Below are 23,317 nucleotides of genomic sequence, written 5' to 3'. Positions count from 1 at the left end.
CACAATGCCAATTTACTACCTTCCGCTTTAATATATATAAGCTCAAACTGAATTAAGGTTTCGAGAAACAGTTTATCCCGCGATGTTCTTATTCGTTATTTTCGCTCAAAATGCCGGAAAGATTGTTATTTTGGGTATATTAATAGCTTAACCGAAGGAATGATACAGTTTATCTCACGTATTTTTTTTCCACTCGGAAACAAACATTTTCAATGCTCCTTCCTCAGTAGCACAAACGAACCGTTATTTCGCCGAATACCATTTTCTTTTCTCGATGCCGCTTTCTACAGCCCCAGCGAACAGCGAGCTCCACTGAAATGATGTTTCCAGTAATGTTGTACACCGTGGACACTTTACACAGCAGATGTTATGATTAACAACAGACAGTAGCAAGTTTTGTTACATGGTATCGCGTTTGTGATAGTCGAGGAATGTTACATTTTTACTCAGCGCCGCCTATTTTGATTCTCCCTGGCGTCCCTTTAGATATATCATAGAAAATACCGATAATAAATTAAGTGAATGATGATCAGACAGAGATAATTTATACAGATGTTTTCAGTAAAGTTGTAAGTATGTTTATTGTTATTGCATCTTATTACTGACAGAGAGCGGAAGCTTTTTTCAAAGGCTTAGAAATATTCACGTTTTATTTTCCCTGCCTGAGTGGTGCGAGCAGACAACTGAGTTTCAGTTGGCTACATATTTCTGTTGGCACTGAGTTCCTCCGCTATTTGTGAGTTCAGTCTCGTATTAGTAAATTTAAATTTGAATGCTGTTATTGTTTGCCAAGTTGTCTGGTGTATAATTTTCGTTTGGCGCTCACGCAGAACTTTTATAAGACCACGAGCACCGGATTTTTTCCCCTTTTTTATTATTTATATGCAGAATTTCAGTTCATTTGCGGTCAATGTAAAAAGTATAATCGCTTCATTGTATTGACGCAAAGCCCACAAAAATAGCAAAGTGAAACCACTGATTTGACCCCCTTGACACAGTCACCAACTGGCCAAAACATAAATTCTCCTTGTTCATTGTTAAACAATCCGAGGACTGTTGTTACTGAGAATTTGCTGGTACATCAAGCCAATATTTCGTTTTTGATGATTCTCTTTATTCTCATTACCTGACCGCTTAGCATTGTGTTGATAATGTAAGGAGAAGTTGAATGTGCTGCTGTTGTATCACTTGATGTCAACATGTCAGTATGTGCTTTGTTTCTCACAAGTGATGTAAACACTATGAACAAAAGGTATTCCATGTCGAATTTTCGTGTTCTAAACTAAGTAAACAAGGCTGAAAAACTGTTTTCACTTTATGCTGACTAGTTCGTTTACCAGTTGGTATCAGAGGAGCGAGAGTGAAAATGTTTCGGTTGTTCTTGCTGCTCGCTTTTGCCTTTTTCTTGAGTTCCTTCGGAGCATCGCAGAATAAATCTGCAAACCAGGTAATAAGGGCGAAGATATTTCATTGCTTGGGGATTTGTATGAAAACAGGGCAGTGGTGTTCTTCTCGATCATTCGAAATTTTCTTCAATTTTTTTTAAGTTCAGGTTAATCTCGTTATAACATAAATTATATTTTCAGAGTACTGGAACAGCAACCAAACCAAATTGCTGCGTGCAACAAGCTGGATGCGGTAAAGATGGTGAGTCATTATCACCCAAATATTTTCACTTTGTTCTCCAAGTGCAGTTTTCGCGAAAGATATCACTGAGTTTTTTTTTCTCGTTAGGAAAAGACGGAAAAGATGGACAAAACGGTGAGTTTACAATAATTTTAGTCTGTTACTTTCCCGTTTCTACTAATAAAAAAACAATGTTTATCGAAAATTGAATTACGATTTGTTTTCCACGCAGGAAAGGATGGGCGCGACGGAATAAACGGTGATGTAGTTATTTTTATATACAGCTTAAATGTAAACTTCAATCTACAATTTGGACGATTTCTGGCTATATAATTATCTGAAAATTAAACATTTCATTCTGACAAAGAAAAAAGAAACAATTATAACTATTACTAAAGTGTTACTAAAGTGTTAGTAAAACAGATAATCACAAATAAAAATGACATTTGTGAGTCAACAAATTGACGAATCAAACTGGTGGTTATAAGAAATTAAACAAAACAAAATGATTATAACTTTTGCCCAAAAATATTTAACATCCGCACTTGGAAGTAATCTTGCATTCTTATCAATAAAAAATTTTTAGACATATAAGTAGAATTGCTGTCAAGTGTTTTGCAATGTGACGTTTTCTACTGATCGCCATTCTGATTTCTAACATAGGACGGGACGGACGCGATGGAATAATGGGACAGAAGGTTAGTAACTTTTTGACCTATCACAGTATGATTATTACATCAACACAAAAACCCGCATAAAATACAACATGTCTGATTTAGTACTTTGATTACAGGCAGCGATCTTTTTCAGATACTTCATGATGCCTGCATGCCACTTGGTGATAACAAGTCAAGCCTGGGCACTTCGTTACCATGGCGACTAAGTGATAATTTCAATTTGTTGTCAATTTTTGCTTTGTTGTTTTTCAGGGAGAAAAAGGCGACACAGGGATGCGTGGACTGGATGGAAACGCTGGCATCAAGGTTGGAAATAGATTGTATAGTACAAAAAGGAAATAATCTTTTGTTTCACTCAAGAGAAAATAATCAGCTTAAAGGGTCACTTTCATGCTGAATTTTGATCAAAACGGTGTTAAAATGATGACTACCTTCGCTCATACAAGAAATATACCAAGAACACCAAGATTGTGATATTAAGTGAATTGTTCAAGATATCTAGAATTTAAAAAAGTCTACCCAACTTTTTCAATCTTGGATCAAAACATGGTGGGTGCATAATTCATAATAACATACCTTTCAAGCCTTCACTGCATTAGTATACAGTAAAAACCCGCTTTTAAGAACCTTGTGGTTTAAGAAGCTCCTGGCAGAAATTTGCCATTTTAAATAATACCCCAAAATATAAGAACCTGTTTAGCCAAGGAAGATCAAGCAGGCTCTTATACATTCGTAGTTAAATTATGATAAACATTTTAACCAAAGAGTTTGAATTAAACACTATACACAATTTGTAACCAGTTTTGGTAGGCTTATCAAGAAACAGTTGTCAATTAATAAATACTGTATATTAAGGACCAAACCCAAGGTTATTTATTTTTCTGGTAATCAACAACTATATCTCCTTCATAGAAATTAATTAGAAACCTAAATAAGCCAATAACTATACCAAAATGCAAGAGTCTATTTTGCAGGACTTCAAAAAATGTAGGCTCTTATACATGGGTTTTTACTGTGTTAATTTTGAACGAAACTACTTAATGGTTGCCATTGCTGTAAATTGTTTTCTTGATTTTGACTTTTCAAATTAAAGCCATGCTTGTGATAGTGCCCCTTTATCGCGTTTTATACGCCTTTTTCGTATTTTTAAAATTAAAAAATTAAAATCAAGCTAAAGCTGACAAAGCCTATTTTTTCCCTTCCCACAAATTGACATATTGGGAACTTTGTTTTTCCATTGGCACGACGTGCAATTAAATTTGATTTGTAATTCGATCACACATCGTCAATTTCTTCTTTTGCAAAAGTTAAACACTTATCACAATCCAACTCATTTAATTTATGCTGACTTTTCAAACGCTTTTACCAGCCAGTGTTCTTAAAGTGGGTTAATATAATTACGCTTTTGTCTTTGTTTAGGGAGAGAAGGGAAAACCAGGACCAAGAGGAAAGGATGGGAATTACAGTGCAAAAGTAAGTTCCATTGTCCCTTGGCATAAAATCAGGAATAAGGGAAAATGATGGAAGTTTTAGGTAAAAGTGGATTCTACTTTCTTCTAGCTTAGAACCATGACTGACTAACAAAGAAAAGTATAATAGTTGAACTAGCCTTTTACCGCAAAATAAAGTTCTATAGTCTCTTAATTTAGAAGTAGGACTAAGAGAAAAGGATGGTAATTTAAGTGTAAAAGTAAGTTCCATTGTCACTAAGCTTACAATCAGGACTAAGAGGAATCGATGGCAGTTTAACTTCAAAACTAAGGTGCATTCACCTTTAACTTGGAACCATGACTAAGAGAAAAGGATGGTAATTTTGGAGTAAAACTAAGGTCCATTAGTCCTTAGCTTACTGACAACCATGACTTAGAGGAAAGGATGGAAATTTTAGTGTAATAGTACCAGAACCAAGGGGATATTTATCAATAAAAAAAACGTTCCAGTACGTACTATGATCAGAACCAAGACTAAGTGGAAAAGATGATTACTATAAATCAAAGGTTTTTTCACATGTTCGCTGAGGTAACAAATCTCCATGGAACAGAAAATTTGGGAAATGGTCAAAACTATTGTAATCAGACAGGACCAACCACTGTGCAAAAAGACAGGTGGTCTCTTCATGTACCCCCCGTTCCCCACCTTAAGAGATGGTGTCTTGTTTGTGTAGCCCCACTCTATCAGGAGTATAAAATAAGAAAAAGATTCAAACCTCCCAGTACCAATTCTCCAGCAATGCAAGCTTCATGCACACCTAATATAAAAGTCTCAACTTGAATTTTGAGGCTAAAAAATTTTGTCCATTTGGCTAGTCAGACAGGTGGTGTCTTGCATAGCCCCCCTACCCCTACACAAGGTGGGTCCTCGTCGAGTACACTTGTTATGGCCACTTCCCTTATGTTTGAATGTTAAAACTCAGGCAAGTCCACTTCAGGCAGCTAATTGTTCATGGCAAACGTGAAAGAACTGTTCAGGTTTATCACTACACTAAAATGAATTACATTATTGTGTCTTGATTGAGGGCGAGAAAGGATCTGCTGGAGAGAAAGGATCACACGGAGAAAAGGGACAGAAAGGAATGCCGGGAACATGTGACGCGCAGGTAGGTAAATAATTTGAAACGGCTGTCAAATGCACAACTCCACCTCCGGTTAGTCTGAATAGCGCTCTGGTTAGCCTGAATAACAAAACCAACTGGTTAGCCTACAAACACTCTGGTTGGCCTGTCTACAGTTAGCTCTCAATGAGCAGTATGCAGTATGCAAATTCAGACTTTACTAATGAAATAGAACCGCCATAAATGAAATGAGTAAACTGATGGAGTAATGAAGCATGTCGCGTTCCTCTGCAGTACGTATCCATTTAGAACTATTGTGTTTTCCCGCTATGAACAACAAGTTTAGGTTCTATAATCCTGATTTAAGTGTAAATGTAAATCGTTGCCTAGTGGTGTACAAACCTGTTCCTCTTTCTAATCCATTGCAGGGATCCTCTTCGTCTTCCGCAAAACCAGCTTGTTGTAATTCTGGTAAGAGTAGTTTATAGTTGGTATTGTTTTGAGTAATAAAATATTTTTAGATATTTTTGACCTTCGTTATAAAAAATTTAAACTTAAATTTCATGCAGAGTTCATAATTTCCTTTGAGTATAGTCTCTTCACCATCTTCTTCTTCTTCTTCCTCTTCTTCTTCTTCTTCTTCTTCTTCTTCTTCTTCTTCCTTTTCTTCTTCTTCTTCTTCTTGTTCTTCTTCTTCTTCGACTACTACTTCTTCTTCTTCTTCTTCTTCTTCTTCTTCTTCTTCTTCTTCTTGTCGTTCTCTTTTTGTTTTGTTTTATAAGTTTATTATTAATGAAACTTCGCTTTTCTTGATAATATCACTGATTTTCTCTCAGTTCTAAAGTCATTGAAATGGATAAAGAAAATGCTAATTTGCTGACTCCAGAATGGCCATTTATTTTCTTTACGCAAATAAAAAGTTTATACAAAGATATGTTATTTACCAAAATTTCAGCTTCCAACGAAAGCTATAACCCTGCGAAATCCTTTTCTGAAGTATCCCGAAACTCGACAACTGAACGCGCCATCTTGGAAACAAGGAGTTTTTAAGTTTTTTTTTTAAGTTTCCCCGCCAAACTTCAGGCTTCAGCCAGTTATGATGACTTCAAAATTCATTTCGACAAAAAAGAAACGTGTTGACCATTTAAAACGACCGACTGCGTGCAATAAATCAGTGGTCTTATCTTATAAAATAGTTGTATGGAACAAAAAACATTTGGGAAAAGAAAACAAAAGTTTACTCAAGTGGACCAGTGGAGATGTACTAAGAGCAATAAAAGCACTGATAAGAATGGTTTATAGTGAAAAGTTAAACAGTTTTACACTTTTTACTCGATATCAGAACAGTTGAAAGAGTTCTAAGATAACAGTTCTAAGATAGCTTACAGTAATTGCAGCTTCAAAAATTAAAAATCAAAACGCATTGCATAAAATTTATTTACATACCCCTTTTTCTCGCTTTTACCCTAGGATGTTCAACTGGTTTTCACTATTTTGAGAAAGTTCAAGACCTACCAACCAGAGGAGCTAGAGATGTTGAACATTTCACCATTAACGGAAAACTGTTTCTTGCTTTTGCCAACTACCATGGCGATATTCATAAATACAAGACAGGATCAATGATCTACAAGATGGATGAACAAACTGGAAAATTTACTTTGTATCAGACCTTGCAAACTAGAGGTGCTTTTGGCCTTGAATACTTTTCAATCGCTGATAAACATTTCCTCGCTGTGGCAAATCATTACGATGGTACGCACCAACTGGACTCTGCTGTTTATCAGTGGAATGGACTGAGGTTTGTCGTCTTTCAGAAAATACCTACAAAACGAGGAAGCCACTTTACATTCTTTACGATGAAAAGAGAAAACTATCTGGCAGTAGCAAACTATTATGACGGAAGTAGTCACTCCATAAAATCAGTCATCTACAAATGGAGCAGCGGCAAGTTTAACAAGTTTCAGGAGATAGCAACTGAAGGTGCCGTGGGATGTACGGAATTTGTTATAAACAGTGACACTTTCATTGCTTTTGCAAACTATTACAACTCCAAACAGAAGTATTCTGTTCAGTCCACTGTGTTCAAGTGGTCAGGAGGACACTTTGTCAAACTGCAGTCTCTCCAGACGTATGGGGCAAACGATGTGAAGTCTGTTAACATCAATGGTCACACATTCCTCGCCTTTGCCAACTATTACTCTGGAAGTAAATACAACACCGATTCGTTTATTTACAAATGGGATGGCAAAAAGTTTGTCCTGTTCCAGTCCATTCCTACTCGTGGTGCCAATTCCTTTCATCCCTTTGTGATCAGCGGTCAAACGTACTTGGGTGTGGCCAATTATTATGGTGACAGTCAGAAACACAACACCCGGTCAGTTGTGTACCAGGCCTCTGGAGCGCAGTTCATCCAGTACCAAGAGATTCAAACACACGGGATACGTGACTTGACGTCATTTGAGTACAAAGGTCACACTTACCTGGCTGGGGCAAACTATTACAATCAAAAATACAACATCAACAGCGCCTTGTACAAGTGGGTATAGGCACAGGAACAGACGTTCTGGCTCCTGGAAAATGACCAAAGACCAAACCGGCATGTGCGTAGTATTAGGGTAGCTTGTGCTGTCGTAGACTAAGGATACAAATCAGAGACCTTGATTATCAGTAAATGTGGGATATTTTAATATTGTGATCACCAAGAAAAATACAAAAAACGAAGAAAAGAAAATAAGATGAAAACTTGATCTAAGGACGCTTGCCATGCATGCGAGGAGGTGACCTTAGCTTTCTATCTCAAAAAAAATCTTATTGGTTAATTGATTGTACGTTAGTTTGTATGTTGAAAAAAAAATAAGCCACTCGGGTAATAATAAAGCTGTGCTTGAAATACAACTTATTGCCTACCCATTTTTTAATTGTTTTAATGTTCATGATCGGTGTAAAGTAACCCTGCAGATAAGACTTCCTTCGAACAATAGGAGTACCAATTAGTTTTCTTTCCGAAGTTGACTAGAAGTCTTCCAAAGGTTTTTGAAGTCTTCCGAAGTTGACCCGAATACTTTCGAAGATGTCCGAAGTTGACCCGAAGATTTCCGAAGTTGACCCGAACAGTTCCCAATATTTCCGAAGTTGACCCGAAGATTTCCGATTATTTCCGAAGTTGATTCGAAGACTTTAAGAGTTGAACCAAACTCTTCCGAAGATTTTCCGATGTCGGTCCGAAGACTTATGAAGGTTTCAGAATTCGAAGTTCACCGAAGACCAGACCGAGGAGTTAGAAAGTTTACTGTTCCGAAGTGTAATTTTGTTATGTATACTATAAATTAAAAAATCGCACGACCTTCTAGTACAATTCGTGATTAATAGGTACTCGTTATGTTATGAAAATTCTCAAATTGCACTCGCCTAATTTTGAGAACTTTCAAAACATCACGAATTGTACGAAAAGGTTGTGCGATCTCCTATACTAACAGTATTTTCAATGAAAGTATTTTCACAAAATTTTAAGAACAAGAAAATAAGTGTGGAGCTCCGCTTTTAGGCTTGGCTAAATCTACATATTAGTATTTCCCTGAATTACCTATCTAAAAGGTTTTCTTATAATTCAGTGAAAAAGAAGAATCATAAACTTTAAATGACACCTCTCGAATCATAACTATACTAAATATCATTCAGAATATTTTTCGCAAGAGAAATGATTTTTTACACCACGAACCGATTACTCTCACTCAAACTAGAAAGGTTTTTGAAGTTAATTGTAGTCACTGATTAAACCTCTGATCTTGGTCAGTTTTCTTTAATTTATTCGTGGTCGCCGGTTAAGAACTAGCTTTGTTTTGTCTGTATTTAATTGGTGTAATCACAAGGAACAAAAGTTACCATCTCGTATTTTCGCGTTCCAAGATAATGTAAACAAACGTTGAAAGGGTCTGGGGAAAGGGTTTGTTTGCCAGTTCGCATCAGAAGAGCCAGTGTGAAAATGTTTCGCTTGTTCTTCGTGCTAGCCCTTGCCTTTTTCTTGAGTTCCTTCGCAATATCGCAGAATAAATCTGCTAACGAGGTTAAGTTAAATGATCTGCCGATATTTTTGTTTGTTCTTATTTCATAGAGTATTTTAAATCGCGTTGGTCTTTTAGTTTAATTCTTTCTGATTTGTCGTTAACTGTCTGCAACTAGAAACTGTATCGACGTTTTTAAAAGTTTATTCCAGTCAAAATGTATGTAAAATGTATTTACCAAATCTTTTCATATTAATTATAGCAGACTAACGAAACCGGCGTCAATCAAAACAACTGTGCATTTGCATCACAAGTTGGATGCGGAAAAGATGGTAAGTGAAAACCTTTTATTGTTAAAATAAAAATAATAACCGAATTTAAACATTTTGCTGACTTCGTTTTCTGTTTGTGCGAACGGTGCTAGTTCAGTTACTTAATTTTTTTGTTCAATTTTTCAGGCAAAGACGGAAAAGATGGACAGAACGGTAAGTCTCGGATAAGTTAGCCATTTGATTTCCCTGGGTCGTTTTCTTTCTCATAATCTGTCAGGGATTCCAACATTGTATTCTTTATGTTTACTCAGGAAAAGACGGGCGCGATGGATTGAACGGTGATGTAGACGCTTTTATTGTAACTATGTTGATATTTTGCATCAAGTTATCACCTCAGTGAAGCGAGACTCAGTCAAACGACTGCAAATTATTCAAAACGATTTGTTTTGGCTAACTTGTGTCTTCAAAATGTAAACACGGATAACACTTAAAAATTGCAATAACATAACAAAGATAAGAATGTCTCTTTTACTGCAGGTAGTACTAAGAATTCTGACATAGTAACAACTAACTGTGTAAAAATATGGAAAATCGCACCATATTGCTTCAATGCCTGCCCTCCGAATTAATTCACAAGGTTTATCTATGAATTTTAAAATATCAATAGCAGCGCCGGCTGAATAATTCCTAATCGCGATTCAGTTCAGTTCGCGTGCTGCTGTTGAACGGTTCAAAGCGTACTTGTTTAAAACCGCACAAGTATTTTGTGGCAACTGTCGTGTGTGATTAGTTACACAGCCGACGTGCCAGTAAAGCTCAGTAACAAAACATTCATAAAATTCGCATTATTACAAAAATGAATACTTTATAATTATCGCGATTAGACTAAGTTGAAATCAATTTCTTGTTAACAGAGTCCAGTCTCATTGATTTAAGTCGTTGAAGTCGTCATGCTAACATTTAAGAGAACAACGTTTCTACTGTCTAAATGCTTATACGTTACTCTCTAGCCACAAGTAACTGACAGTATTGAATTGGTGCAACGACATAACCATTGGGAATTTTAACAGAGACATTCACTAACACAAGCTTTTATTTCCTGTTGATCGTTGTTTGAAATGCACAGGAAAAGATGGTCGTGATGGACGTGACGGGACGCGCGGACCAAAGGTTGGTTACATTGGATCGACGATTGTAACAATCTTACAAACGTTAACAGTTGAGCTTAATTAATTTAACACGGGATAGAGTTAACAGTAACTGACCTTATATATGTAAGGTTCATTTTCTTTTTTCATTCAACAGGGAGAGAAAGGTGAAACTGGGACGCGTGAACTGGATGAAAATGCTGGCATTAAGGTTGGTCTAGTTAGATTAGCGGGGAAAGTTTGTGATGACCATCAGTTTTAATGTCGCTTTTGTATCAAGTGGAGTCTCTCCCTGGACTTTCCCTTTTTTCTACAAAATGTTTGACACTACTTGCTCTTCTGTTTTAAATGACGGAACTCTTCAATTCGTTTATTTGTTCCTGGCATCATCATGAACCGACAATGACGGTCGTATCTAATAAGAAAGTTAACACCGGGTCATCCGACAAGCGCAACTGCCCTTCAAAGCTCAATTATGCAGAAGGTTAAGATGGAAATTACCATGATTAGCTGTCTTCAGCTGTGTTAACTTTACTAAGACACTTCCGTTTGAATCACTCTTCAGGGGCAAAAAGGAGAACCAGGACTAAAAGGAAAGGATGGTAATTTTAGTGCAAACGGTAAGTTCCATTGTGTCAAACTTTGGCAAGGAAGAAAGTAACATTAATTTTTTAACTGCTAAAGGAGTTTACATTTTCCTTTTAAAAAGAAACAGGACTAAGAGGAAAGACGGGTTTATAAAACTAAGTTTTATTGTCACTTAGCTTAAAGCCAGGGTTAAGATGAAGGGTGGTTATTTTAGGGCAAAGTTCTAATGTCCTTCATGTTAGAACCGCGATGTAAATAAACAAAAGTGTCGTAATTTTTGCCCAAAGGTAATTAATTTCCATTGTAACAAAGCTTGTAACCAGGTCTAAAAGGAAATGATAGTAATTTTAGTACCAAGGAATTTTTCGACGCTCTTATCCTGGGACCCTCACCTCAAGGCAGTCACGCAGAAGTTTAGAAATTTTATCATTTTTTAAAATGTTTTAAGGTTGTAATATTTTCTCAAAGTTTTCTCTGTGGAAAAAAAAAAAAGAAATTGCACGCTCGATCAACCCACTTAAATTCAATCCGAAATAATGAAACTCTTTAGTGTTGCACCGTCAGCAGTTCCATTCGTCGATCCAGCCACACAGAAGTCATCAAGTATAGTAGATTGACTACCTGTACACAAAATTTTCGGAAAATCTGTAAGAGCGTTTTAGAGTAAATCAAGAATGAAGTTTTTGGTATTTTTTAATAATTTCCTACAATCGGTCTTGATGGTGTAAGTATTTATATTTCAGTGAAAGTAACTGTGCTCAAATAATACGAAACAATTTTAAAGCGCCTATTTTATATTAAAACGGTGTTTTTCTGAAAATTTCATTCTTGATTTACTTGAAAACGCTCTTACAGATTTTTCTAAAATTTCGTCAACAGTTAGTCAATCTACTAAACTTTAACCTATCAAAAAATAAACACCAAGAGTCAATCAATCATCCTAGATAATTTTAATTTTCAAAACAACCACCCTTCGGCTATAAAAACTACATCGAGCCTCCTTAACTGCCTTCTGTCGGGGCCCCTCCCTTGGTTGTTTTTAAAGAAACTGGAACATGGTACTAACTGGGCGATCAAAAGTTCAATGTGAGCTGATCAGTTATCATCCTTGCCATTCTCTTTCGCTGCGCTTCATCCAGATCAAATACGAAGCTTTCTTTGTTGCCTGTTAAACTGTTAAAGATAAAGCAGCTATCAATCTGTTCTGTTCGTTCGTGGTAAATTCAAATCGTCCTAGCACCACGTTTGCCAGTTCCCGGCTTAAATGACCATTGCAACCGACAGCAACGTGACAATAATCTGGATCCCAGCCAGCATGTCTTCATGCTTCAGTCACTTCTTCATACTGCAAGAATTTCCAATGTTCTGCATCTGCAAAGTTCTTTTTCCAATGAACTGTTAATTTTAACAGGATCTAGCAGGATGTGCGGATGTGGCGCAAAGTGCAAGGCTATCCACACTGACACATGTTGTCTTCAGAAACTTTCCAACGTACAAGACTGACTCGGGATGGGGCCGGCATATCATAATTATGTTGACCTCACATGTAGTTTACCGCACTGTCTAACATAGGAAAGCTTCTATTCCAAGCACATGTTCTTCCCACCTCACGCACTGTACTTGCCGACTGCGCTACACCAAGTGAACGTACCTTCTCTTACGTTCAAACCTTTTTATCTCGTTAACAATTCTAACTCTTCTCTCGTTGGCGCCACTTTGGTAAAGGGGCTTAAAGTTCTGCGTGCCAAGTCTCTTCCTGTCTCCTACAATATCTCTGTGGTCGTTGCTCTGTCCACTTCTTCCTTTGCATTTTACTTCTTGTCAGTGAGAGTAAATCAATACATGTCAAATTTTAAACATGTTGCCGGTTTGAAAGAATTCATAATGCAAAAGAGTTTTAGTCCGGCGGCTTAGGTCCTAAATTGTGCGATTTTTGATACAACCACCAAACTTTGCGGGATTACAAGCATTCGTATGCTAATCAATTCTTGATATAGTGCCAACGCCAATTTCCTATTTTCAGCTAGTAAACAGCAATGAAATTTTCAGCCGAGAGGCCGCTCCCCCACGAAGTACTTCTTCTTGTACTTTTATAAACCTTTCATTGTAGATTTTTATTCATTAATACAAATGTGAATGCTTTAAATTAGCCTTACAATTGTTATTTTTTACCATCTGTTTGATACCAATAATTTACTAGGAAATTATTACATGGGAAAAGATTTTTCGTTCCCCGCCCTCTGCTCCCTGGCGTCTTTCGTTTTGCGCTAGCGTCCAGGTCTCTCGCGATAGGTGAACCGTTCGCTAACAGAAGAAAGATAGGAAAATGTTACAGTCTAAATTACAGCATTTCGTTCTAAATTTTGTACGTGCGACTTGATATCACTTCCTGACATAATAGTATTTGTCTATAAACCAGGACAAACAAATATTTCAAGAAATTTCATTGATTTTAATAAATTACGGTTTCCATGGAAACCGGTGTTTTTCGGGCTTGGCACTATATCTGAAAAAACTTCTGTTGGTGACCACTTTCATTGTGCCAAGTTTTATGCTTGTATGAAAAAGTGCACAATTCAACTAAAATTTCGAGCTAAGCCGCCGGACTATTATGCATTTGGCTTTATTATTACACTAATATCATAGGTGACAAATTACTCCTTAATTTTGGCGCGAAATTTCAGCGTTAATTTATAATTTCACATGTGAAATTACAGTGTAACTATGGCAACGTTTCCTGTAATTTTCTTCAAAATGGCGTCCCGGTTTCAAGAAGTTACGGATGCAGATGTATCGGCTTTGAAAGACGCTGCAGAAAACGAAAACACTCGAAAAAGCACCGTAAACTGGGTGAGGGTGTTTGAGAAATGGTGCGATGAAAATGGGCTTGAGAAAAATCCCGAGAAGGTTGCTCCCGACCAGTTAGATAAATTGCTCGAGCGGTTTTTTGCCTCCGTACGTAAACAAGACGGAACCGACTACGAACCCGGGTCCTTAAGAGTCATGCAAGCAGCACTTGACCGCCACCTGAAGGAAAAAGGTTATTCTTTTTCGATTATGAAGGACAGAGAATTTTTCAATTCCCGAAAAGTTCTTGAGGGAAAAGCACGCAAGCTTAGGAATGAAGGCAAAGGAAAATTGCCAAACAAATCAAGAAGCCTTACGAGAGAGGAAGAAGAAGCGTAGTGGGAGAGCGGACAGCTTGGAAATTTATCTCCAAGGTCGCTCATTAACACGATGTGGTGGCTTCTGTCACAACATCTTGGTCTACGTGGCTGCCAAGAACATTACACAATGAATGTGGAAGATTTCACGCTGAACAAGGACGACAGTGGCAACGAGTTTGTAACCTTCGCAGAAGGCCCGACCAAAACACGGCAGGGAGGTTTGAGAGTACAACCGAGATCAGTGCTACCCAAAATGTTCGCAACTGGTGATGCACGATGCCCTGTCGCTCTTTTTAAGCACTACCTGTCCAAGAGGCCCGAAGATGTAAAGTTATCTGGTCCTTTCTACTTAGCGTGCATCGACAGCCCCACCAAAACAGAAGTATGGTACAAGAAAAGCCGAATGGGTAAAAACACTATCAGCAAAATTATGAAAAGCATGAAAGAAAACTCACCGCTACAAGAGATGTGTCCTGACAAAAGGTTATCCAATCACTCAGTCCGGAAAACGGTGGTCAGGAAGTTAAAAGCCAAGGGAGTTCCAAAATCAGACATCATGCATAACAATAACTGGTCATCGACAAGAACAAAGCGTTGAAGCCTACGACTCCGGGAACGAAGATAACAGCGGCAGCTATCCAACATCATTGATGGCAAAGAAATCCAGCTGAACCAGACGACCAGTCGAGCTCCCCTTCAGCCCCTTATTCAGTCAAATGCAGCGGTAAGCAGTGGCCACGTCTACCATTTCCACAGCTGTAACGTGGTGATTAACCAAGGACAGGCTAGCGCTTCTTCTTCACTGCCATCTATGTACAACGAGCCGTGACATTGTCCGCAATCATGTGTTTGTCAGCTCTTCAAAGCTTTAACTTTGTACATTTTCGCTTTTATCTCATCGACGCCAGTTTGCTTTGGCCGTTTGATAAATTTTGATAAACAATTTATAGTTCAGAACGTTTAAAACGACTTCCGATGACAAAAAATCAATTTTAAAATGGCCTCGAGCGGATTCTTGAGCGCATTTGAAACGGGCGCCGTTTTCAGTTCATTCATCAGTAAAGCCAATCATGTTAGAAAGAATTGACAGTTGTCAATTGCAATCATTTGAAAACAGTAAGAAGAATTGTAAATTCTTTTTAAGCTCTTTTTAAGCACTACCTGTCCAAGAGGCCCGAAGATGTAAAGTTATCTGGTCCTTTCTACTTAGCGTGCATCGACAGCCCCACCAAAACAGAAGTATGGTACAAGAAAAGCCGAATGGGTAAAAACACTATCAGCAAAATTATGAAAAGCATGAAAGAAAACTCACCGCTACAAGAGATGTGTCCTGACAAAAGGTTATCCAATCACTCAGTCCCGAAAACGGTGGTCAGGAAGTTAAAAGCCAAGGGAGTTCCAAAATCAGACATCATGCATAACAATAACTGGTCATCGACAAGAACAAAGCGTTGAAGCCTACGACTCCGGGAACGAAGATAACAGCGGCAGCTATCCAACATCATTGATGGCAAAGAAATCCAGCTGAACCAGACGACCAGTCGAGCTCCCCTTCAGCCCCTTATTCAGTCAAATGCAGCGGTAAGCAGTGGCCACGTCTACCATTTCCACAGCTGTAACGTGGTGATTAACCAAGGACAGGCTAGCGCTTCTTCTTCACTGCCATCTATGTACAACGAGCCGTGACATTGTCCGCAATCATGTGTTTGTCAGCTCTTCAAAGCTTTAACTTTGTACATTTTCGCTTTTATCTCATCGACGCCAGTTTGCTTTGGCCGTTTGATAAATTTTGATAAACAATTTATAGTTCAGAACGTTTAAAACGACTTCCGATGACAAAAAATCAATTTTAAAATGGCCTCGAGCGGATTCTTGAGCGCATTTGAAACGGGCGCCGTTTTCAGTTCATTCATCAGTAAAGCCAATCATGTTAGGAAGAATTGACAGTTGTCAATTGCAATCATTTGAAAACAGTAAGAAGAATTGTAAATGGCTTTTTAAAACAAATTTGAAAATTGTGAAACTTTAGCTTAAATGTATCCGTAAACTGAACCTTTCAATGCTTAATTGGAGTTTACGATTATTTACAATACAATAAAAAAATAAAAAAATCCACCGGCGATTTTGAGCGTAATTTGTCACCCATGATATTAAAATGTAACCAAATGGCAGACTCGTGAAATTAGGAAATAATTTCACTTGCGTTTTGTCAAAACGCGCGTGAAATTATTTCCTAACTTCACTCGTCACCATTTGATTACCCATACGTATTCTTCTTTTTTATTTCAAGGTTACATTATTACAAAAAATGAGTTGACTTAGATTGTTTTTCTTGATTGAGGGCGAGAAAGGATCTGTTAGAGAGAAAGGATCACACGGAGAAAAGGGACAGAAAGGAATGCCGGGAACATGTGACAAGCAGGTAGGTAAACAAAACTCCACTATGAAATTTAATGTTCAAAGCGTGTTTTTAGCACCTGCCAAATTCCTCTACAAGTACTAACCCAGTCTGAAGAAGTTTCAGTTAAGGCAGATGAAAGCAATCTTGGAAATGATATATTTAATGTCTTAGTTGTGATCTGTCATTAATCCGGTTTGCAGGGATCTTCCTCCTCCTCCAGTAAAGCAGCATGTTGTACAACAGGTAAGACTAGTCTATCATTGGTATTATTATTTAGTTTGTAATTCTTTACATGACTCTGACCTTTGTTATTTCATGGTGAAAAAAAATTGACTTTTCTTGAGTATTCTTTGGGGGGAGGGGGGTATAAAATCCCATTTCCTAGCCCAAGTTTTGCCTGCTTATTGTATCGATTTTCCAGTTCCTAGTCCTAGTTCTATTGTATAATTGCTTGTGATTCCCAGTCCCAGTGACCTAACCCAAATCTTCTTTTTTCCAGTGAAAATTTGTCCAAATCCTGGTTCCTATTTACCCCTTCAGCCCCCTCTGTTAACTGTCAACAAACCTCGACATCTAAAAGCATGCCCCATCGTGTTCCTTTACCTTTCGGAGTTTCATAAGCAATAAGCACTTTTAACGAAAAAACATTTTATGGAACTTTAACACAAAGTGCTACACAACACCATATTATTAATTATTATTATTATTATTTTCCATGATGACGGAGCATGCTATTTATTTTCTTTTGATGCGGTTTTCAAAAAATCCTTAATCCTCTGGTTAAAAGTGATGTTATGGAAACGAAATTGAAAAGAGAAACGGTGTACAAGGAAACTACAAGTGGATAATTTTTTTCTTCTAAAAGAAGATTTTTAAGGGTTGTTTACTGTATGAAAAGGACATGAATATTTCACACTTGTAATTAGCGAGTTAATAATTCAACTTCGACAACACAACTGGATCCATTCAATAGGACTAATCTTTCTGGTCTGGATAAAAGCAGACAAACTACTATTTTTAAAAAATGTACAACAACTTTTAGTTTGCAAGACATGTTTCGATCGTTCCAACGATCATCTTCAGTTGTGGGATCGTTTACAGTAGAAGTTGAATTTTTTTACAAGCAATGGCGTAACATGCGTGATACGCAACATTCGTGATACATCTTAAATTTAAAGTGCAGCATTTAAATGCGCGAGACATGGAACAATGCGCGCGAGTATAAATAAACGGCAAAGAAATTAAACAGTAAAAATAACTAAGTAAATTACAATTATTACACAAAATGATGCAAAAAAATTTAATTAAATTAAACGACACTTATTTATAAGAAAATAACATAATACTAAAATGAAAGAGTTAAGTCAGCATGTTTGAGCTGCTTATTTAACGTGGGGTTTTCCCAGCGGATGTGGACAGCCTCTTTTAAAATTAGCTGTAGTCTATTGGGTGCGGAATCTACAATAGAAAAGCAGTTCTTAGATGCAAGCCTACGGCATGCCTCAGACTGCTGCAGATGTTGGTAAATGTGTGAGTTCCTGTCCCTACTCAGATGCTCACGAATGCGCGTTGAAAGATGACGGCTAGTTCCGCCGATGTAACAGGCATTACATCCTGCACAAGAAAATTTGTAGACAACGCGCGAACGGAGATCGAGAGGAACAGGATCCTTCACACTGAACATACTACTCACTTTAAAAGACGAAAAAACTAACTTAATTTCAATGTTAGTACAATAACGGTGGACAAGTTTACGCAATCTCTTTCGAGCTTCTGCAGAAAAGGATCCTACATAAGGTAACTTAAAATAATAAGATGAAACGGGTTGTTGAACCCGAGAGCTATCTCATTTTGTGTAATAATTGTAATTTACTAAGTTATTTTTACTGTTTAATTTCTTTGCCGTTTATTTATACTCGCGCGCATTGTTCCATGTCTCGCGCATTTAAGGTGATTCCACGGTATTGCATTGCGCATCCTTTCTGCGCATAAGTTTTCGCGTCATTTAGCGCGCGCACGAGCGCGCGCGCACACAGAACACTACGAGATTCCCTTCAGGCTAAGCTCGGTAAGGAAATAAATGTTCATTTTCTCTTAAACGAGCACGGTGACCCCCATTTTTTAATTCATTAATTTAAATGTCATACGGTTGTCTACAATATATCGCGATTTTAAAAAAAGTTTAAAATTCTACATTGAGATATTTTAATTTTAATGCCGTAAAAAACACGTTTTTAGGTAGTGCCGTTAACGTGCGCTCGAAGCAAAATCTTAAATTTCTTTCCTTATCTTAATTCCTGTACAATAAGAATAGTTTTTAACATAAGATCAAAGTCTATTTTGTTGAAATAGACTAATTCTTTAATGCAAAATGTTTTTTCTGGAAATAATAGCGATCCCCATTTGGATTACTAGGGTTCCTAATATATATCTCGCGGGTCGTATATTTGCTATAATGTCCATCCATTTTACACAAAAACTAGCGCGGTGACCCCCATTTTTTATTTCATTTTTTTAATGCTCATAACATAATTGTAACCTAGACCAAGTTTCAGAATTTTTTTAATACTCCTTCTATTTCAGTGGAATCACCTTAAATGCTGCACGTTAAATTTAAAATGTATCACGAATGTTGCGTATCACGCATGTTACGCCATTGCTTATAAAAAATTCAGCTTCAACTGTAAACGATCCCACAACTGAAGATGATCGTTGGAACGATCGAAACATGTCTTGCAAACTAAAAGTTGTTGTACATTTTTTAAAAATACTAATCTTTCTGCAATAAATTAGTGTTAACAATATAACAAGGTAACTTTGTGACAAAAAATAACGTTTTATTAGAAAAAGTAACGCCAATTTAGTCAAGACAGCTTTGGGGGTCAATATTTGAAGGGAGAAAGAGGGAAGATATAAATAACGCTAATTTAGTCCAGTTGAGGACTAAGAACTAACTAGCAAGAACTTTCAACCATAAGATCTTGCTAGATCTGATTATTACGAATTCACCTTGACACTTTTCACAATTGATATGAGCAAAACGAAATAAATTTTCTAGCGAAAATGAATCTTCAATAGAACTGAGAAACAAAGATCTTGCAAAATAACTGCACAAATGACACTGAAAGTTGGAAAAAGTGTAAACTAAATCAATTGGGTAAAACTAACTTAACATGCCCCAAATATGTTTTTGTTTTACCTCAGCGTGCTCCACAGGTTTTCACTTTTTTGAGAAAGTTCAAGACCTACCAACCAGAGGAGCTGGAGATATTGAACATTTTACCATTAATGGAAGCCTGTTTCTTGCTTTTGCCAACCATCATGGCGACATTCATAAATACAAGACAGGCTCAATGATCTACAAGATGGATGAACAGACTGGAAAATTTACCTTGTATCAGATTTTGCAAACTAGAGGAGCTTTTGGCCTTGAATACTTTTCAATCGCTGATAAACATTTCCTCGCTGTGGCAAATCATTACGATGGTACGTACCAACTTGACTCTGCAGTTTACCAGTGGAATGGACAGAGGTTTGTCGTCTTTCAGAAAATAGCTACAAAAGGAGGAAGCCACTTTACATTCTTTACGATGAAAACAGAAAACTATCTGGCAGTAGCAAACTATCATGATGGAAGTACCCGGTCCATAATGTCAGTCATCTACAAATGGAGCAGCGGCAAGTTTAACAAGTTTCAGGAGATAGCAACAGAAGGTGCCCTGGGATGTACGGCATTTGTTATAAACAGTGCTTTTGCAAACCATTGTAGACAACGCGAAACAGAAGTACTCTGTCCAGTCCGCTCTGTTTAAGTGGTCAGGAGGACACTTTGTCAAACTGCAGTCTCTTCAGACGTATGGGGCACACGATGTGAAGTCTGTTAACATCAATGGTCACACATTCCTCGCCTTTGCCAACCACTACTCTGGAAGTAAATACAACACCGATTCCTTCGTTTACAAATGGGATGGCAACAAGTTTGTTCTGTTCCAGTCCATTCCTACTCGTGGAGCCATCGCTTGTCATCCCTTTGTGATCAGCAGTCAAACGTACTTGGGTGTGGCCAATCACCATGGTGACAGTCAGAAACACAACACCCGGTCAGTTGTGTACCAGGCCTCTGGAGCGCAGTTCATCCAGTACCAGGATATTCCAACACACGGGATACGTGACATGACGTCATTTGGGTACAAAGGTCACACTTACCTGGCTGTGGCAAACTATTACAACGGTCAGAAACGCAACATCAACAGTGCCTTGTACAAGTGGGTATAGAGACAGAAACAGACGTCCTGGCTCTTGAAAAATGACCAAAGACCAAACGGGCATATGCATAATATCAGGGTAGCTTGTGCTGTCGTAGACTAAGGATAGAAATTAAAGAACTAGCAATCAGTAAATTTTGGATAATTTAATATTGTGATCGCCAAGAAACAAGATGGAAAAAATAAGATAAAAACCGGTGATCTAAGGACGCTTGCCATGATGACAATTAATGCGTGATTGACTGCTTGTTAGTTTGTACGTTGGCTATAAATTAGCTACTTAAGGCAATAATAAAGCTGTGCTAAAAATATAACTGACTTGCCTACTCTTTTGTTTCTTTAAAAAGTGTGTGGTATTCAATGTAACTGTTGAACATTCTGAGAAAGGATAACCCCACGGACAAGACTTTCTTCGAGTAAAGCTATATATGCTGTGGAACAGTGTATTCGCGCCATAAGGGCGTGGATGAACACTGACAAACTGAAACTTAATGATGACAAAACTGAGATCATGCTAATCGGAACCCGCCAACAACTTAACAAGGTCAACCAAGATACTCTAGCTGTAGGTGATACTAGTGTTTCTACTGTAAATGAGGCGCGAAATCTTGGTGTTTGGTTTGACTCACAGCTGAATTTCAACGTCCACATTAGGAAAACATGTAGTCTATCCTTTGGTACACTATATAAAATTAGACGCATCAGAAAATACCTAACGTTCAAGAGTGCACAAACATTAGTCCTTGCATTAGTAATTGGACGTCTAGATTACTGTAACAGTCTGCTGTACGGTTTACCAGCCAGTTACATTAACATGTTGCAACGAGTACAAAACGCTGCTGCAAGACTAATCTCGAATACCCCGCGTTTTGGTCACATTTCTCCGGTTATGAAAGACCTGCATTGGCTACCTGTTAAATACCGTATAATGTTTAAAATAGTTGTATTCACATTCAAGGCTATACATGGTAGTGCCCCCACATATATTAATCAGTTAATAAGACTTAAGCCAAAGTCAACTTATATGCTTCGTTCAAATACAAAGCACTTTCTGCTCGATCAGCCATGCAAAATGAAGAAGACAACAGGAGACAGGGCCTTCCTTGCCGCTGCACCAACTTTGTGGAACGCCCTCCCAGATGATCTGAGAGCTTTGGACAATTTGAAAAGTTTTAAGTCACAGCTGAAAACTCATTTTTTTAAATTAGCATATAATTTGTGTTCTTAGTGTTTTTAACATAGATTAACATAGATATGAATAATTTTATAAGTAAATTTTTGTTTTAAAGCGCATTAGATCATATATGCATGGATTTTTGCGCTATAGAAATAATAAAGTTATGTTAAAGTTATGTTAAGCTGGTACTTATTGTCGGGTTACACTCAAACAAAGTTCCACGCTTTATACTACAGCTGATCCTTTATCGTTATTTCGTTTCAAACCAGATATGGAACCATGGCCTATCGTCATGAGACTTATATGAAGAATCAAAAGAGAAAGGTCCTTGCTTTCAAGCTAAGATCATAGAGAAAATATAAATGGATTACAGGATTTTCCTTATATCATATATTTTTTTCACTTCTTTTTCCTCATAACATGAATTTCCTCAGCCACTTTCAGTTCTTCACACGTGAATTACGCAACTCAAAGGTTGACAAAGTTGGGTGAAGTGGGACCAAACATAATGCTGATAATGGCTCGCGCTAAGAGTTGGACCGCACCACAACGCAGATGGTCATGACAGCAAAGTTAGGTTTTATATTTGGCTGAAGAGTTTATTGTCGAAGGACTTTTTTTCGTTTCAGACTGGCTTATTCTCGGGAAGCCTTGTTTCCGAAATTTTAACATGTTCCTTAATGGAGTATTTCCCTGAATTTGCTATCTTAAAGGTTTTCTTATAATTCAGTGAAAATGAACAATCGACTTATTACGTGAGTGCGCTAACCATGTGATGTTTTACTACAACTTTTATACGTGCTCTCAATTCTTCTGTCTTATGTCTATGTCATTGCTTTTGAAATTATTAACTCAAAGGAATGATAAGATAAAATCAACAATAAACACAGACACGAGAAAAATACGAAAATTAATTATCAGTCGGTCGAGAAGAAGTCTTTTTAAATATGTAATATTGCAGTTTTAAACTGTCTCCGTAAAAGTGAATCGCTTACATTAGCCTGCTTGACTCAGCACTTAAATACGAAAATAAAATAAAAAACTGAAAAAACAACGTTGGATGAGATCAATAACTTAACTTGTAGGCATCATGGGGGCAATGTTGAAGGCATACACGTTTAAATTAAAAAACAACAACATATGTTTCACCATATAATTAACAATTTGTTCATGATCAAAATAAACAATATGCATTTCTATAAGGCGATTATTCCATTTTTCCTTTCATTGATCGTGAGTTTTAAGACAAACGAAGCCGTTCTTGTTTTTCATTTTACATCAAGGTTTTTAAATATGCCAGCACTTGTAGTTGCTTAGTATAATATTACCATAATTGTTACGCCGCCGAAAGCGAAGAACATCGCCCCACATAAAAAGGCTAAATTAGGTACAAGAATATAATTATATACAAAACGGTCTCCTTAATTCATTTCCAAAGCTGTAT

General features: G+C 37.3%; 1 protein-coding gene, 1 long non-coding RNA gene and 1 pseudogene across 3 annotated transcripts in view; 2 read left to right on the top strand and 1 right to left on the bottom strand.

Annotated features, from left to right (window-relative positions):
- Positions 1-1,324: 1,324 nt before the first annotated feature.
- LOC144639844 (uncharacterized) lies at positions 1,325-7,591 on the top strand. The gene is made up of 10 exons (XM_078499127.1): positions 1,325-1,447; positions 1,587-1,647; positions 1,735-1,761; positions 1,859-1,885; positions 2,290-2,324; positions 2,556-2,609; positions 3,723-3,776; positions 4,819-4,899; positions 5,283-5,325; positions 6,325-7,591. Exons 1-10 carry the CDS (start codon positions 1,367-1,369, stop codon positions 7,398-7,400), a joined length of 1,539 nt encoding a protein of 512 aa, XP_078355253.1. The 5' UTR covers positions 1,325-1,366; the 3' UTR covers positions 7,401-7,591.
- Positions 5,460-23,317, bottom strand: part of LOC144639852 (uncharacterized) — a 46,248-nt gene continuing 28,390 nt past the window's right edge. Inside the window, exon 2 of the long non-coding RNA XR_013568231.1 lies at positions 5,460-5,556. This is a non-coding gene — a long non-coding RNA (uncharacterized LOC144639852). The remainder of the gene's footprint in view (positions 5,557-23,317) is intronic.
- Positions 8,820-21,010, top strand: LOC144639041 (uncharacterized; annotated as a pseudogene). Its single transcript, XR_013568056.1, has 10 exons — positions 8,820-8,917; positions 9,118-9,187; positions 9,314-9,340; positions 9,439-9,465; positions 10,254-10,297; positions 10,433-10,486; positions 10,841-10,893; positions 16,371-16,452; positions 16,632-16,674; positions 19,636-21,010. The product of XR_013568056.1 is annotated as an uncharacterized LOC144639041 (transcript).

Source organism: Oculina patagonica, chromosome 2 (assembly GCF_052425735.1).
Source record: "Oculina patagonica isolate OP01 chromosome 2, crgOcupat, whole genome shotgun sequence".
Lineage (NCBI taxonomy): Eukaryota > Metazoa > Cnidaria > Anthozoa > Scleractinia > Oculinidae > Oculina > Oculina patagonica.
This window is presented reverse-complemented; position numbering and strand designations above follow the sequence as displayed.